This window comes from Notolepis coatsorum (genome assembly GCF_963971535.1).
Source record: "Notolepis coatsorum genome assembly, chromosome: 2".
Classification (NCBI taxonomy): Eukaryota; Metazoa; Chordata; class Actinopteri; order Aulopiformes; family Paralepididae; genus Notolepis; species Notolepis coatsorum.
The window spans coordinates 3727277-3744319 of NC_140166.1; the positions used below are offsets into that span (position 1 = coordinate 3727277).

Genomic DNA, 17043 nt, shown 5'->3' on the forward strand with positions numbered 1-17043 from the left:
GCAGGTATATAGAGGTATTTACCTAGCATGTATACAGTATAGAGGTATTTACCTAGCAGGTATATAGAGGTATTTACCTAGCAGGTATACAGTATAGAGGTATTTACTTAGCAGGTATATAGATGTATTTACTAGCAGGTATACAGTATAGAGGTATTTACCTAGCAGGTATATAGAGGTATTTACCTAGCAGGTATATAGAGGTATTTACCTAGCAGGTATATAGAGGTATTTACCTAGCAGGTATACAGTATAGAGGTATTTACCTGGCAGGTATATAGAGGTATTTACCTAGCAGGTATATAGAAGTATTTACTAGCAGGTATATACAGTAGAGGTATTTACCTAGCAGGTATATAGAGGTATTTACCTAGCAGGTATACAGTATAGAGGTATTTACCTAGCAGGTATATAGAAATATTTAGCTAGAAGGTTTACAGTATAGAGGTATTTACCTAGCAGGTATATAGAGGTATTTACCTAGCAGGTATATAGAGGTATTTACCTAGCAGGTATAATAATAATAATAATAATAATAATAATAATAATAATAATAATAATAATAATAATAATAATAATAATAATAATAATAATAATAATAATAATAATAATAATAATAATAATAATAATAATAATAACTTTATTTGTATAGCACTTTTCATACAGAGGTTGCAGTTCAAAGTGCTTCACAACAGTAAAAAATAGGCATAAGCGGGCATAAAAAGATAGACAGGTAGCAAGGTATGGCAAATCACAGTGTTTCACATTAGGATCTAGCATCCCAATAGGCTCTCCGCTTACAGTTTTCAGTAACACAAATAATAAAAATAGTTTAAAATGATTCAGTTTAAAAATAGTCTAAAAATTATAAAATAGAACAGACATAAAAAATACAGGCATGAGCGAGCATAGCAAGGTATGGTAAATCACAGTGTTTCACATTAGGATCTAGCATCCTAATAGGCTCTCTATTCAGTAATACAAATAATCACAGTGTTTCAGTAAGAAGTAAAAAGTGCAATAACCGACCCATGAATTTGATAGGCAGGGTATGGTAAATCACAGTGTTTCACATTAGGATCTAGCATCCTAATAGGCTCTCTATTCAGTAATACAAATAATAAAGTAGTTTAAAATGATTAAGTTTAAAAATAGTCTAAAAATTATAAAATAGAACGGACATACAACAACAGTAAAAAATGTAAATAGCAAGGTTACAGTAAAAAGTGTGAAAAATAGTTTAAAATGATTCAGTTTAAAAATAGTCATCAGTAAGAAGTAAAAAGTGTGATAACCGACACATGAATTTGATAGGCAGTGTAAAATAAGATAAAATTAGCATAGTAAAGTAGGCAGGGTAAGAATAGTGCAGGTAAGTCATTGAAATGCCTGAGCAAAGAGAGTTTTAAGCTGTCTTTTGAAGATGTCTAGCGAGTTGGCTTCCCTGATGTTTTGGGGTAGTTTGTTCCACAGTTTTGGGGCATAGTTGATAAAGGCTGCATTACCGATCCTCTTTTGACTGTTTCTGGGAGCCTCTAGTAGTCCAGCAGCTGATGATCGCAGTGTTCTTGCTGGCGTGTAATTTATTAGAGTGTTGGTGATGTAGCTAGGTCCCTGTCCATTTAGAGCTTTGTATGTAAGGAGAAGGACCTTAAAGTCAATTCTAAATGTTACAGGAAGCCAGTGTAAAGCAGCTAAGACTGGACTAATGTGCTCTCTCCTTTTGGTTCTAGTTAGCAGTCGGGCTGCGGAGTTTTGGATTAGCTGAAGCCTCTCTGTGGTTTTCTTAGGGAGACCTGTGAAAAGTGCATTACAGTAGTCTAACCGGCTAGATATGAATGCATGAATTAGCTTCTCAGCATCGTTCTGATTAATAAATGGTCGTACTTTTGCTATATTTCTGAGATGGAAGAACGATGTTTTCGTTACTTTGCTAATATGAGAATTGAAGTTCAGTTCTGAATCTATGATAACCCCGAGACTAGTGACCTCAGATTTGATCCAAGGGGTTAGTCCTCCTAGGTTCTTTATTAACGTTTCTTTTTTAGTTTTGGGGCCGATAATTAGAATTTCAGTTTTGTTCTCATTTAGTTTCAGGAAGTTCTTACTCATCCATTTATTTATTGCCAGTAAGCAGTCTGTAATGGAGCTGATCGCTGTATCATTTGGTTCAGCAGATATGTACAGTTGTGTATCATCCGCATAGCTATGGAAATCTACATTATGTTCTCTGATGATATCACCCAGCGGTAACATGTAAAGGGAGAAGAGTAAAGGACCTAAGCAACTCCCTTGTGCAACTCCATAGTTGTTGTCGTATATATCAGACATGTGCTCTCCTAGTCTAACATAGAATTTCCTCCCTCTGATGTATGTTTTGAACCAGCTTAGTACATGTTCTGAGAAACCGACAAGGTTTTCAAGACGATCGATTAGAATATCGTGATCGATTGTATCAAATGCTGCACTGAGATCTAGCAGGACAAGGATGGAGATCTTATTCTCGTCAGAGTTTAGCCTGAGGTCACTGATTATTTTGGTGAGGGCAGTTTCAGTGCTATGATATTTTCTGAATCCCGACTGAAATTCTTCTAAGATGTTGTTTTCTTCAAGAAAGGAATTTATTTGAACTGAAACTATCTTTTCAAGTACTTTGCTAATGAATGGTAGGTTGTATATTGGACGATAATTTGCCATTTCATTACTATCCAAGTTAGGTTTTTTTAGTAATGGCTTTACAACTGCTGTTTTTTTTTTTTTAAACTTTGACCAGTCACCTGGTTCTTTTAGCGTTTATCGCTTTTTCTTCGCATTCATACTTGGTCAAGTTCGACCGACAGAAGCAGGCTAAAAGGGTTCAGATGGGGGGGAAAGACACTCTGGGAAAGGCACGGCTGCCGTCCGGGATTCGAACGCGCTCAGCCCCAGATCCGCGCGAGCGCGGTTGTCCACGGCGCTGAAATAGCACTCGCGGTACGTGGTGAGCTACTGGAGCTCCCCTACAACTGCTGTTTTAAAGGCATCTGGAAAAATACCAGTTCTAAGGGAAGTGTTTATGATATCTAGCACAGGGCTTGAAACACTATTAAACACCCGTTTGAAGAAAGCTGTAGGCATAGGGTCAATGTCTGAGGTGGAGGAGTTACATTCTGAGACAGTTTTGCAGAGTACATCTAATGTGATGCATGTGAAACTTCTCATGGTTACATTGCACGGTTTGCTGCAATCAGCTTTATTTCTATCATGAGTAATGCTGGCCCTGATCAAGGTTATTTTGTTGTTAAAGAATAGTGCAAGTTCTTCACACTTAACCGTTGAAGACTGAGGAGGTGTAGGGGCAGTGTTGAGTAGTAGGTTAATAGTGGAAAAAAGGATTCTGGAGTTTCCAGCATTTTCTGTAATGATTTTAGAGAAGTAGTCTTTCTTGCTAAGCGGATGGTTTTATTATAAGCAGTTAAAGCATCTTTGTATATATCACAGCATGTGGTGGTTTTTGTTTTTTTCCATTTTCGCTCTGCTGCACGACATTTCCTTTTTTCTTTGTTGACAGCATTATAGTTCAGCCAGGGCGAGGCTCTGGTTTTTTTCTTTTTCATTTTTAGTGGGGCGACAGAATCTAATACAGATGACAGTGCATCATTGAGATTTTCTACCATTTCATTTAGAGAGCTGTCATGATTGTGTGGTTCATGTAATCTGATAAGATTAATGAACTTTGATTCAGCCTTGTCGTTTAGGAGCCTCTTTTTAACTATGATTTCTTTTTTTGTTTTAGTAAGGGTTATTTGAGTATCAAAAAATATACAGTGATGGTCGGAGACAGGTAATTCAGTTATTGAGACATTTGTTATGCTTAGCCCAGTTGTTGTTATAACTAAGTCTAATGTATTTCCAAGCTTGTGAGTTGCATTTGTTATATGTTGTGTTAGGTCAAAGCTATCCAGTAGATTTTCTAGCTCTATAGTTTTGGAGTCTGTTTTCTTATTAAAATGGATGTTCAAGTCTCCATTTAGGATCACCTTATCATATCCGGTAACACATAATGAGATCAGTTCAGAGAGCTCCTGTATAAATATTGGTGAGTGTCTGGGCGGTCGGTAAATCGTGACAATAATGATTGATTCTGTTTTCAGCTCAATGGCAAGATATTCCATCGACATGAACTCGCCTAGTTCCGTGATTCTAAACAAGAGTTTTGAGGAGAAAATTGCTGCAACTCCGCCACCCCTTCTATTTTTTCTGGGTATTTGATAAAAATTATAGTCTGGTGGAGAAGCCTCAATCATTATTGATGTAGCTGTGTCATTATTTAGCCATGTCTCTACTAGGCAAATGCAATCTAAGTTATTTTCTTTAATCAGATCATTTACTAAAAAAAAATATTATTCAATAATCTGACATTTAGGAGGGCTAATTTTATTATTTGGACTTCTTTAGAGGAGGTCTGCTTTGGCTTGACCTTGATGGCTTTGAGGTTAATAGCAGGTGAACGCATTGATGGTGTATATCTGTTATAGCTTTTACCATGCCATTGGCTGGTTAAGATTACCGGTATGTTTTGAAAGATGGCATGGTGTTTGTACTATTCATTTAATACACTTTTTGGTGCTAGCAGATTGTCCATCTCCTCTAGTGCATGATGAGCTGGTTTGATTAGCGCTCTCTGGGACATTTGATCAAGCGGGTTGCTGGTGGCCATGATGGCCTTGTCTGGGGACAGGACGCCTTGTGCTCGTGCTTGTATCACGAGTTTGATGCCCTTGGAAGTCACTTGGAAGGCATGACGTAGGTTTGCTGCTAGAAGCTTCGAACCAAGGCGGTTTGGGAAGAATCCATTCCTCTGAAAGCGTTCAGGATTATTCCAGAACACATTAAAATTGTCAATGAAATTCAGTCCGTGTGTAAGACAGGCAGATTCTAACCATGAATTAAAATTTAGGAGTCGAGACCACGTGACGCGGTGAAGAAGATGGCCGCTTGAGAGAGAGCTGCTCGCAGCGGCATCTTGATTTATATCCTAAAACAGTATCCTTAGTCGGCAAATAGACACAACAAAGTCATCATAGAGGAGCGATCATCTTGGGAGTCTGAAAATGGCGAGCAAACAGAAAAACCCATCTCAGAGTACCACTAAAAAGGAAGGTTTACGCTCGGGGGGTCCCAACGTGGACCAAGATGGCGATGATGAATCTCCTACTACAGAAGAAAGTGCAAATTCGACGGGGGAGGACATAGCGAATATTTTTATAATCCTGAAGAAAATATCTAAAGAGATGCAAAGCTTGGGTGAAATTCGCAAAGCCACCATGTCGATGGAAGGGAAACTGACATCACTCGTGTCAAGGATCAGTGACGTGGAGGGGAGACTGGGCTTTCTGGAGGACGCCGACAAACAGCTACAGTCTGAACCACCCGCTACCAGAGCTGAGATGGAGGCTATTCGTGATAAAATGGACGACATGGAGGACAGAAGCAGACGCAATAACCTACGCTTTGTCGGGATACCGGAGGGCAGAGAGACAGGGGACGCAAATACCTTCCTCGAGAATCTCATACCGGAGCTGCTGGGCATCACTACCCCCGCTAAGGGGTGGTACATCGAGCGTGCTCACAGACTGACTCCCCGCTCCGCCCCGGAGGACCGAAGCAGAAGCCGCACGTTGATCGCAAGATTCTTTCGCTCGGGAGATAGAGACAAGATCCTAAGCGCCTCGCAGGAGAAGGGAGAGCTGAGATGGAATGGAAAATGAGTCATGATTTTCCCTGACTATTCCAGGGGCACACAGGCTAAGAGGGATGCCTTCAAAGACTGCAAGAAAGCCCTACATGAACGGCAGGTTAAATTTGCACTGCAGCGCCCGGCCACACTCAGAATTGACACCGGCGAGGGATCCAGGCGCTTTGACAACCCGAAGAAAGCCATGGATTTCATCCGAAGCTCGCTGAGCAAGCTGGCTGGCTAGCTCGCTAGCTTATCTGAGGGCTGCTAACCTGTTCAAGGTCCAGCTGAGTGCAGCGGTATGAAAGGGAATCATCCTAGCCGGTAAGGTGTAGTATATTGACTGTGAGCCAACGGGGGACTAGCCTACAAGACTATAGAACAATGCAGTGACTTGGTTACTTGCTACTTATCCCCCACGTATGACATTTGCGGTATGACTTGTTCTATATTCGCTCGTTATGGATGAGCGGGGTTGATATTTTTATTTTTAATTTTTATTTCTTCTCATTTCCTTTTACTAGCCTACCGGCTGTCCTTCAATATCCCGTTAGCGTTCCTTTAGCGTTAAACGAGCTGGACTCTCGCTAATTCATTGAGAATGAATGATGTCACTTTATGACAAACGTGCGCAAACTTTTGCCAAAACAATGCCGCGGGTGGGCGGCGCTCAGAGCGAACCACTCTACCGACGGATCATGGACCAGAATCGTATCTGTCTGTGTTTTTGTTTTAGTTTTTTTTTTGTGTTTTTTTCATCACGCTATGTTTTGTTTACAGCGTGTCATGTTTTTTTTATTGTTTTTTGTCAAGAGCCCTGCGTTTGTCGATACTTCACTTAGTTGTCAGTATATCATCGGTCATTATTACTATTCTACACGCCCATATCTGCTCAGAATAATAATAAACTGTGCCTCGCCACATGGAATGTAAATGGATTGGGTAATGTAATCAAGAGGAACAAGGTACTTTATAAATTGAAATCCTCCAGGTATGATATAATGTTTTTGCAGGAATGTCATTTGTCATTGGATGAATCAAAGCGCTTATGTAAGGGCTGGGTGGGTCACGTGTTCTGCAGTGCCGGTACCAGTCAAAGTAGGGGAGTCATTATACTAGTGAACAAACAGCTGCAATTTAAATGTCTGAGAGAACTCAAAGATGAAGAAGGGAGGATTGTCATTATTTTGGCTGAGATTCAGGGGAAAGTATTTATCCTAGCCAATACATATGCTCCTAATGGGGATGTCCCAATGTTTTTTACTGACCTGGAATGTAAATTAAATGACATGGGTGACTATCCAATCATATGGGCAGGGGACTTGAATATTACTATGGATGCTGTTCTGGATATGAGTACACCAACCACTGCTAGACCCCCCAGATTAACCTCCACAGTGGGAGGAATGTGTTCTGCCCTGGGGCTGGTAGATGCTTGGCGTACTCTAAATCCTAAGGGGAGGGACTATACTTTTTTTTCTTCGGTTCACGGTGTATTCTCAAGGCTTGATTATTTTTTTTATCTCTAAAGATCTGCTCCCATCTACATTGGCCTGTTCAATTGGCAACATTATAGTGTCAGATCATGCAAGGGTGACCCTTGAGCTGCTCCCCATTGACCGTGCAAAGAGGTCCTCTAGATGGAGATTTAACTCGTCTCTATTGCAGGATACAGACTTTAAAGCCATGCTGAAAAATCAGATTGATATGTATATAGAGACAAATGTTCCTTCTGCGCCATCAGCAGGGGTTGCTTGGGAAGCTCTGAAGGCTTTTGTGAGGGGTCACGTAATTCAATATGCATCATATAAGAAAAAGCAGAACGCCAAAAAAATGGGCGATTTAGAAAAAATGCTGCTGGAGGGTCAGCTCAAACAAAAAATATCACCAAATAACTTAAGGCTTGTAACTCAATTAAAATATGAGTATAACTGTATCCTTTCACAGAAGGTCGAGTTTGGATTGTTTAGGGCCAGGCAGAATTACTTTGAATCGGGGGACAAAGCCGGGAAGTTGCTGGCCAGGTATATTAAACACAAGGAGTCATCATCCACTATTTCGGCTATTCAGGTACAGGGGGGAGCCGTCGTGACTAAGGCTAGCGATATTAACAATACTTTCAAAGAATACTACATGGGTCTTTACACTTCCTCTTCCAAGGCGACACAGCAGGAAATTCCTTTATTTTTTAGCGGGCTGGATCTCCCTACATTAGACGCGGCTCAACGTGAGTATTTAGACGCCCCAATAACAGAAGATGAAATAGCAGAGGTTATTAGGAAATTGCCGTCCGGTAAAGCGCCGGGGCCTGATGGTCTTACAGCTGAGTTCTTTAAATGCTTCTCAACAGAGTTGACACCTCTACTGCAGAGTATGTATACTGAAGCTTTGGATAGAGGCTATTTACCCCCCACCCTATCACAGGCCTTGATATCTTTAATATTGAAAAAAGATAAGGAACCCTCCGAGTGCAAGAATTATCGTCCATGCAAGAATTATCGTCCAATTTCCCTGATTTCCCAGGATGTAAAAGTGCTTTCCAAAATATTGGCAAACCGTTTGGATGGAGTAATATCCTCCCTGGTGCATCCTGACCAAGTTGGGTTTATTCGCAAAAGAAATTCGTCTGATAACGTCAGACGCCTTATCAATGTAATGTGGGCAGTCAGTAGCGATAATGAACCAACGGCCGCCATCTCACTGGACGCGGAAAAGGCGTTTGACAGCGTAGAATGGGAGTACTTATTTTCAACCCTGGAGGCGTTTGGTTTCGGTCAGACCTTTATAAAATGGGTGAAGTTGTTGTATAACCAACCGGAGGCAGCGGTGCAAACAAATGGGATAATCTCCTCTTATTTCAAACTAGGCCGCGGGACACGCCAAGGGTCACCCCTTTCTCCTTTGCTCTTCTGTTTAGCGCTTGAGCCCCTGGCAGCAGCTATACGTAAGGACCCAAGTTTCCCTGGAGTTACAGTGGGGGGCACGGCCCAAAAACGTATGCTTTATGCAGATGACATTTAGCTTTTTGTTACAGACCCAGGCAATGCTGTACCCGCACTACTCAAGACAATAGATACGTTCTCAAGATTTTCAGGGTATAATGTTAATTGGTGGAAGTCGGAGGCTCTTCCCCTAACGTCCTACTGCCCCAAATCACTATTTAAAGATGGCTCCTTTCAGTGGCCTGAAAAGGGTATTCGGTATCTAGGGATTCTTTTCCCCAAGCAAGTAAACGACATTGTTAGTGTCAACTTTGACCCACTACTAGGCAAAATCTCAGCGGATGTGGAGAGATGGGCTCCCCTTTTCTTGTCACTATGGGGCAAGGTTAATGTTCTTAAGATGAACTGCTTTCCCAGAGTAAACTACCTCCTCCAGTCACTGCCGATAGCAATACCTAGCAAGTATTTTAAACAATTTGATAGAATATGCAACACATTCCTGTGGAACGGTAAAAGACCCAGGATGCGTATTGGTAAACTACAACAGCCTGTGGACAGAGGTGGCCTGGGTCTCCCCAAATTATTACTATATCATTATGCTTACAGTTTCAGACATATGACACAGTGGGCCCTGCCCCCTGAGAGAGCGCCTCCATGGTACATAATGGAGCAGTCGGTATACACACGGCTGCCCCCACTGTCGTATATTACAGCTAAATTACCACCAACTGCCCGAACTCACCCTATTATCTCTCACATACAGGCCGTATGGAAGAAGGTGTCTCGCATCTTTCATATCAACCCCCATTTAAGCCTGTCAGCAGGCTTATGGGCCAACCCAAAATTGTGTATATGCAGATCCCCCTTTATGTGGAAGGAATGGATAGACAAAGGCATCCTCACCCTGGGGGACCTCTATGAAGACGATGCATTAAAATCTTTTGAAAAACTGATTCAACAATATCAGCTGGCCAACAATCAATTTTGGAGATATTTACAATTGAGGCATCTTCTCATAGGCACATTTGGCTCGCCACAGACCCTCCCCCAGGGTACAGACCTGCTGAAAAAGATTTTGGCTATTTCTGGGTTGGGACATGAGGCCTCGGTCTACTATTCCATGTTTATCGACAGGGAGGACAGTGGGATATCCTCTGCTCTCAAAATAGTCTGGGAAAAGGATCTAGGGGTCACATTTGAGCAAGAGGACTGGGATATAATCTCGGGGATCCCCAAACAGGTGTCCAGGGATATTAGAACAAGGCTAATACAATTCAAGATCTTCCACCGCATTTATTGGACCCCCTCTAAAATGTATAGACTGGGCCTGAAAGAGAACCCAGATTGCTGGAAATGTCACACAGGGGAGGGGGACCTAGTCCATGCACTCTGGTCATGTCCGAAAATCAGAGACTTCTGGAGTAACATACATGACTACATCACAGAGGTCACAGGGACGGAGTATGATTTCTGTTCTGGTTTATATATCCTGGGGGATCCCTGCAGTCTTAGCCATATCGCAAAGCCCCTAGCTGATTGGATACAGACTAGTATAATGATAGGCAAACAGATCATAATGAGAGGCTGGAAGGCACCAGAAGGCCCGTCATTCCGAGAGTGGAGTGGAGAACTGGGTAGGGTAGCTGCCTATGAGAAAATATCTTTTAGTTTAGGAGAGAAAGGAGACAAATATATTAGCAAATGGGGGAAATATTTGCAATTTCACTCACTATAAAAGGAGGAGGGGCACACTTGTCCAAGACAGCGACGATGCACATGAGTATAGAATACCTGACAAATGCACCATGTTTATGTAGACAAGAATGGCTCTATGTTTTAATGTAGATTTTTTTTTTTTTTTTTTTTGTTTCCTTTCTGTTTTGGTACTACTTCCCATTATATTCTCGGCTTAGTCTAATTTATCTTTCTATTTTTTATTTTTTATTTATTTTTTGTTATGGTAAAATTTTTCGTTTGTTTAGGTTTACTTATTCTAATGTCTTTATTTTTTATTTTTATTTTTTTTCTGTCTTCCCCCCCATATGGGGGGTATCAGTGTAACCTAGACGTTAGGGGTCCAGGTGTCTATGTTGTCCTTCAGGACTGACCCATGCTGATGCAAAATATGTCATTCATTGTATTGTCCTGAAGTACTGTGTGCAAAAAGAAAAAATATGCAATAAAGTATAAGTCATAAAAAAAAATTTAGGAGTCGACTAAAGGCTTCTTGTCCTCTGCGATAGCATGCAATTGGTCCACTGATGGATACATCCTGATATTTGTCTAGTGTGTTCATTAAGCAAGTGAAATCCTCTTTCAATGTCTCTGTGCCCGTTTTCCTTCGCAGGATGTCAAACTGACAATTTTTGTTATGTCTGGCCCGATGAGTGTTGGAAGTATTTTGGTCAGCTCCTTCACAGATGTGTTTTCTAGACATCGATTTTCTGTGTTTGCCATTTCCACGTACCTTGTTGTGGAATCTCCAATCAATATGCAGTCTGTTTTCTGTGTGAAGTTAGTATTTTTCTTTCCAACAGTTCTGGGGCTGTTTGTTTTTGGATTAGGCCGAGTCTGCCGGTTCTCACCACAGTCTTGTGGCCTTGGTATACAGTATAGAGGTATTTACCTGGCAGGTATATAGAGGTATTTACCTAGCAGGTATATAGAGGTATTTACCTAGCAGGTATATAGAGGTATTTACCTAGCAGGTATATAGAGGTATTTACCTGGCAGGTATATCAATGTTTGAGACGGCGTAGAAGTATTTGAGCAGGTTGTCTCTCTGGACGTACGTCCCTCCCAGCGCAGGGCGCAGCAGACGGAGACGGAGGTTGGTAAAGGTGAAGAAGTCTCTCAGCCCCTTCACACTGTCCAGGCGGCTGTACAAGCCATCCATGTCAATCAGCTTGGGACCCGCAAACACCCCGAAGCGCGCTCTGACTTCAAACACCACAGCCTTCTGCTCCTGGAGACAACAAGCAACTCATCAATACAGTCACTAATCTATCAACCAGGCAGCCAGTCAGTCATTCATCTATCAACCAGCCAGACACTCATACATCAGATAACCAGTTAACCAACCAACCAACCCACCAGTCAGTCAGTCAGTCAGTCAGTCAAATAACCAGTTAACCAACCAACCAACCCACCAGTCAGTCAGTCAGTCAAATAATCAGTTAATCAACCAACCAACCCACCAGTCAGTCAGTCAGTCAGTCAGTCAGTCAGTCAGTCAGTCAGTCAGTCAGTCAGTCAGTCAGTCAGTCAGTCAGTCAGTCAGTCAGTCAGTCAGTCAGTCAGTCAGTCAGTCAGTCAGTCAGTCAGTCAGTCAGTCAGTCAGTCAGTCAGTCAGTCAGTCAGTCAGTCAGTCAGTCAGTCAGTCAGTCAGTCAGTCAAATAATCAGTTAACCAACCAACCAATCAACCAACCCACAAGTAATTCAGCCAGTCATTCAACTTATTCAGTTATTCAACCGGACCAATGAATTGTGCAGAAGAGAATATACAGACCTTCGCCCCGACCCAGCGAGAATACTGTTCGGTACAGATGACTCGGGTCAGGTTGCTAGGCGCCAGGTCTCCAACACGCTTGGCCGGCATGCCAAAGGCTTCCATACAGTCATCAGCATAATACTGATATGGCTGCCATGTCACACCTGAAAATTACACATATACATCATCAAAACAATAACCACATATATCTTCCATATCAGCTGGGAGTAAGAATTCAGAATTATATTTTACTGTCTTTCATTGGGATCATGTCATGACATTATGATATAATGATATCATGTTATAACATCATGATACACTGGTGCATATTATAATATCATGATATCATCTTCCATATTGTAATATAATATTGTGATACATATTATAATATAATATTGTCATATATTATAATATAATATCATGGTACATGTTATAATATCATGATGTCATGGTACATATTATAATATAGTATCGTGGTACTGTACATATTAGGATTTCATGATGTCATGGTATTATAATATGATATTGTTTCAAGTTCAAGTTTCAAGTTTCTTTAATAGTTGTCATACAGAAGTACAGAATACTTTTGTACAAAATGCTTCTTACTGTTGCGCTCCAGAGACTGTGCATGACAAGATAAGTATGAAATAAAAACATAGTAAAAATTAGAAGAAAAAAAAGAGGTCACAGTGTTCAGTTTAGACATATGTACAATGTTCGTAGACGTAGTTACCATACAATATACAATACTGTGCAGTGTACTAATATACAATACTATATAGTGCAAGGCATAAATGGACGAGGTGCAGTTTAGGTACAATTCACAGTAGGTGTACGAGTTGTAGTGCAAATCCTTTATCAATAAATATAAAGTGTAAGTGTGTTTGTGTGATCTAAAGTGTGGAGAGTGGGTGCTGCAGTGTGTTGTTTGTTTGAGTGAGTGTGTGTGTGCGTGTGGGTGTGTGTGCTGTGTGCATTTGATGGTTGTTGCATAGTGATTATTGTTCGTTTAGCGATTATTGTTCGTTTAGCAGCCTGATGGCCTGGGGATAGAAGCTCCTTCTGAGTCTTTCTGTGCTCGCCATAAGACTCCGGTATCGCTTGCCTGACGGCAGCAGTTCAAAGAGGCAGTTGTTCGGGTGGCTCGAGTCCTTAATAATTCTCTTAGCCTTCCCCTTGCACCGCTTGTTGTAAATGTTCTGGAGGGTGGGAAGCCCCCCTCTAATTGTGCGTTCGGCTGAACGTGTCACTCTTTGTAGTCTGCTACGGTCTTGTGCAGTGCTATTCCCAAACCAGGAGGTGATGTTGCCGGTCAGGATGCTCTCTATTGTACATGAGTAGAAGTTCCTAAGGATCTTCTGACTGACTTGGAACTTCCTTAGGCGCCTGAGGAAGTAGAGGCGTTGTCGTGCCTTCTTCACAACACTGTCAATGTGTGTGGTCCATGTCAAGTCCTCGGATATGTGGGCTCCGAGGTACTTGAAACTGTTCACTCTCTCAACTGGTGCCCCGTCGATGCTGAGGGGGCTGTAGTCCTTGACCCCCGACCTCCTGAAGTCCACAATCATCTCTTTTGTTTTGCTGACGTTCAGGGAGAGGCAGTTCTCCTGACACCACTGTGACAGGTTCTCTACCTCTTCCAGGTAGGCCCTTTCGTCGTTGGCAGAGATCAGGCCCACCACTACTGTGTCATCAGCAAATTTGATGATGGTGTTGTTGTTCCGCTGTGCTACGCAGTCATGTGTGTACAGGGAGTAGAGGAGGGGGCTCAGAACACAGCCCTGGGGGGCCCCTATGTTGAGCGTGATGGATGAGGAGGTGCAGTTGCCGGCTCTTACCACCTGGGGTCTGCCCGTCAGGAAGTCCAGGACCCACTGGCACAGGTCATAGTTCAAGCCCAGGTCCCTGAGCTTGGCTATGAGTTTGGAGGGGACTATGGTATTGAATGCTGAGCTGTAGTCGATGAACAGCATTCTCACATAGTTCCCCTTCCTCTTGTCCAGATGTGATGCTGCTGTGTGCAGCACATGGGCTATGGCGTCCTCCGTGGACCTGTTGGGGCGATATGCAAATTGCAGAGGGTCCAGGTTGATGGGGAGGGAGGAACAGATGTAGCCCTTCACTAGCTTCTCAAAGCACTTCATGGCTATGGAGGTGAGGGCTACAGGGCGGTAGTCGTTGAGGCAAGCGGGCGTAGATTTTTTGGGTACAGGGATGATGGTGGACTTCTTCAGACAGGTGGGGATGACGGCCTGTTCCAAGGACAGGTTGAAGATGTCAGTGAATACCGGGGCCAGTTGGTCGGCACAGACTTTTAGGACGCGGCCGGGGATGCCGTCCGGTCCTGCTGCCTTCCTGATATCCACTTTTTTAAAGATCCGTCTCACCTCATGCTCTGTTACCCTGAACACTGAGTCTCCATCAGCAGACCCCCCCCCCCCCATTGCCGTGGTTTGTAGGCTGGTGTTGTTATTCACAGCCTCAAACCTCGCATAGAAGGAGTTGAGATCATTTGCTAAGGAGATGTCACTGTTCAGTTTGAGGGGGGTTCCTTTGTAGTCTGTCATTGTTCTGAGGCCCTGCCACATGCCTCTAGAGTCAGCCTGTTCAAACTGAAGTTCAACTTTATCCCTGTAACGCCGTTTTGCCTCTATTACTGCTCTCCTGACGTTGTATCTTGCCATCTTGTGTTCTTCCATGTTGCCTGTCACCAGCCCGGTGTTGTATGCTGATGTGCGCACTTTCAGAGCCTCACGGACGGATTTGTCTACCCAGGGCTTTTGATTTGGGTAGATATTAATTTTGGTGGTGGGGATTATTACTTCTACCTGAGTACAGACATAGTCAATCACCGTTTCGGTGTATTCGTTAATATTGGCTGTGTTATCACGGAATACACTCCATTCTGTGCTTCCCAGCACTGCTTGGAGTGACTCCACTGACGTCACGGCCCAACGCTTAACCTCTCGCGAGACCACCGGCGTTCGCTTGAGACTCTGTTTGTACTTAGGCAAAAGAAAAATTGCGGCGTGATCGCTTTTACCGAATGGACTAAGAGCCTGTGACTTGTACCCATTCTTAAATTGCGAGTATACATGGTCTAATATGTTCTCGCCTCTGGTGGGACAGGTCACATGCTGATAGAAATTCGGCAGCACCTTTTTAAGACGCGCGCTGTTGAAATCCCCCAAGACCAAAATGGCCGCGTCAACGTTAGCTGCCTGGAGTTTGTTTACCTCGTCGTGAAGTTTTGAAAGTGCGACCTCAGTGTTCGCGTGTGGTGGAATGTACACTCCGATGAGGATGATGGACGTTAACTCTCTTGGGAGGAAGAAGGGTCGACATTTTATCGTGATAAACTCCAGGTCTGGGGAGCAGTGGTTAGACATTTCCTTTGTGTTGCCTAAATCGCACCACTCCTTGTTTATCATGAAGGCAATGCCGCCTCCTTTCTTCTTTAGTGACTCTAATGCCGTCCGGTCTTTTCGTAGAACGAAGAAGTGGTCTGCCGGTTCTATTGCATGATTCGGGACATCTGGACTCAGCCAAGTTTCTGTGAAACAGAGGACGTTACAATCCCGAATGTCCCTCTGGAATTGGATCCTTGCTCTGATGTCGTCCAATTTGTTTCCTATCGATTGCACATTGGCCAACAATATGCTGGGCAATGTGGTTCTGTGTCGTTTGGACCTCAGTCTGTTCCGGACCCCGGCTCTCTTTCCTCGTCTTCGCGGCGGCTTTTGGTCTTGTCCGTGGCCGGCATAACAAAGGATCTCGGCGGGCCATTTCTGCTGTTCAGCGATCCGATCCAGAGAGCAATCCAAACGGTAAGTTTTTCTTAATCCAATGTCAATGATTGACTGACGGTCATACACATATAACGCACCAACAGTTGGTGCAAATAAAACTCCTAATACTATAAAAATTAACAAAATAAAGCACAGTCTCGTCGGAGCGATCAGAAAGGCAGCCATCACAGCAGCGCCAGTTCACGTTCACGTATTGTGGTATATATTATAATATAATGATATTGTGGTACATATTATGATATGATGTCATGGTACATATTATAATATGATATCATGGTATATTATATAATGATATTGTGGTACATATTATAATATCATCATACTGTGGTACCTATTATAATATGATTATATCGTACATATTATGATATCATGGTACATGTATTTGTTGTCTAAATAAATAAGCAGTGATAATTTTTGGAATTAGAAAAATATTATTAGCACATTCATTTCCTTTATAGATTGAATAGCCTAGGACAAATATTAATTGATTGATGTCTGTCTGTCTATCTATCTATAAATTAATCAATAAATCACCTTTATCCAGAGATTTCTCCAGTACCATGATGGTTGGGCGGCCATATTCAAATGTCACCACAATGTCATCAACAAGCTCCAAACTCTTATCCCATGCCAACGAAATGTTAGCCAATAGAGGCTGAGGAAAGCGCAACCATGTGACCGTCTGCCAATAGGTAATGAGTCCTCCCCGTTCCCTGTCCTGCATCAGCTGTGGGGGGTGAGCAAGGTCAGGACTGGCCGCATCGCATTCATCACTGCAGAGGTATGGATTCTCCTGAAATATACATACCGTATATACATTTATACATTTATAAATATACATACCGGTATACAACATTTACAATATACATATATATAACAAATACAATTACAAGGTATGTAATCCATGAAGCAGAACAGACATATTACAGTTAAAAGGCTGGGTGACAGTTGCAGGTGTGTGTGTAAACAACTCTGTGATAGAGTCCTTAAAAGTAGTGAGGGGGATGAATTTGTCCATTTTCAAAGTCTTGTTTTTAAACTTTTGCATCTTTTGCATTCAAACTTTTGCATTAAAACGTAT

General features: G+C 42.4%; 1 protein-coding gene across 1 annotated transcript in view; it reads right to left on the reverse strand.

Moving 5' to 3' along the window:
* Positions 1–17043, reverse strand: part of LOC311248905 (netrin-G2-like) — a gene marked incomplete at both ends in the record, with an annotated part of 118877 nt that overhangs the window by 80377 nt on the left and 21457 nt on the right. The window contains 3 exon segments of the mRNA XM_084338134.1: positions 11388–11626; positions 12172–12317; positions 16497–16755. Coding sequence (XP_084194260.1) covers positions 11388–11626; positions 12172–12317; positions 16497–16755 — 644 coding nt within the window.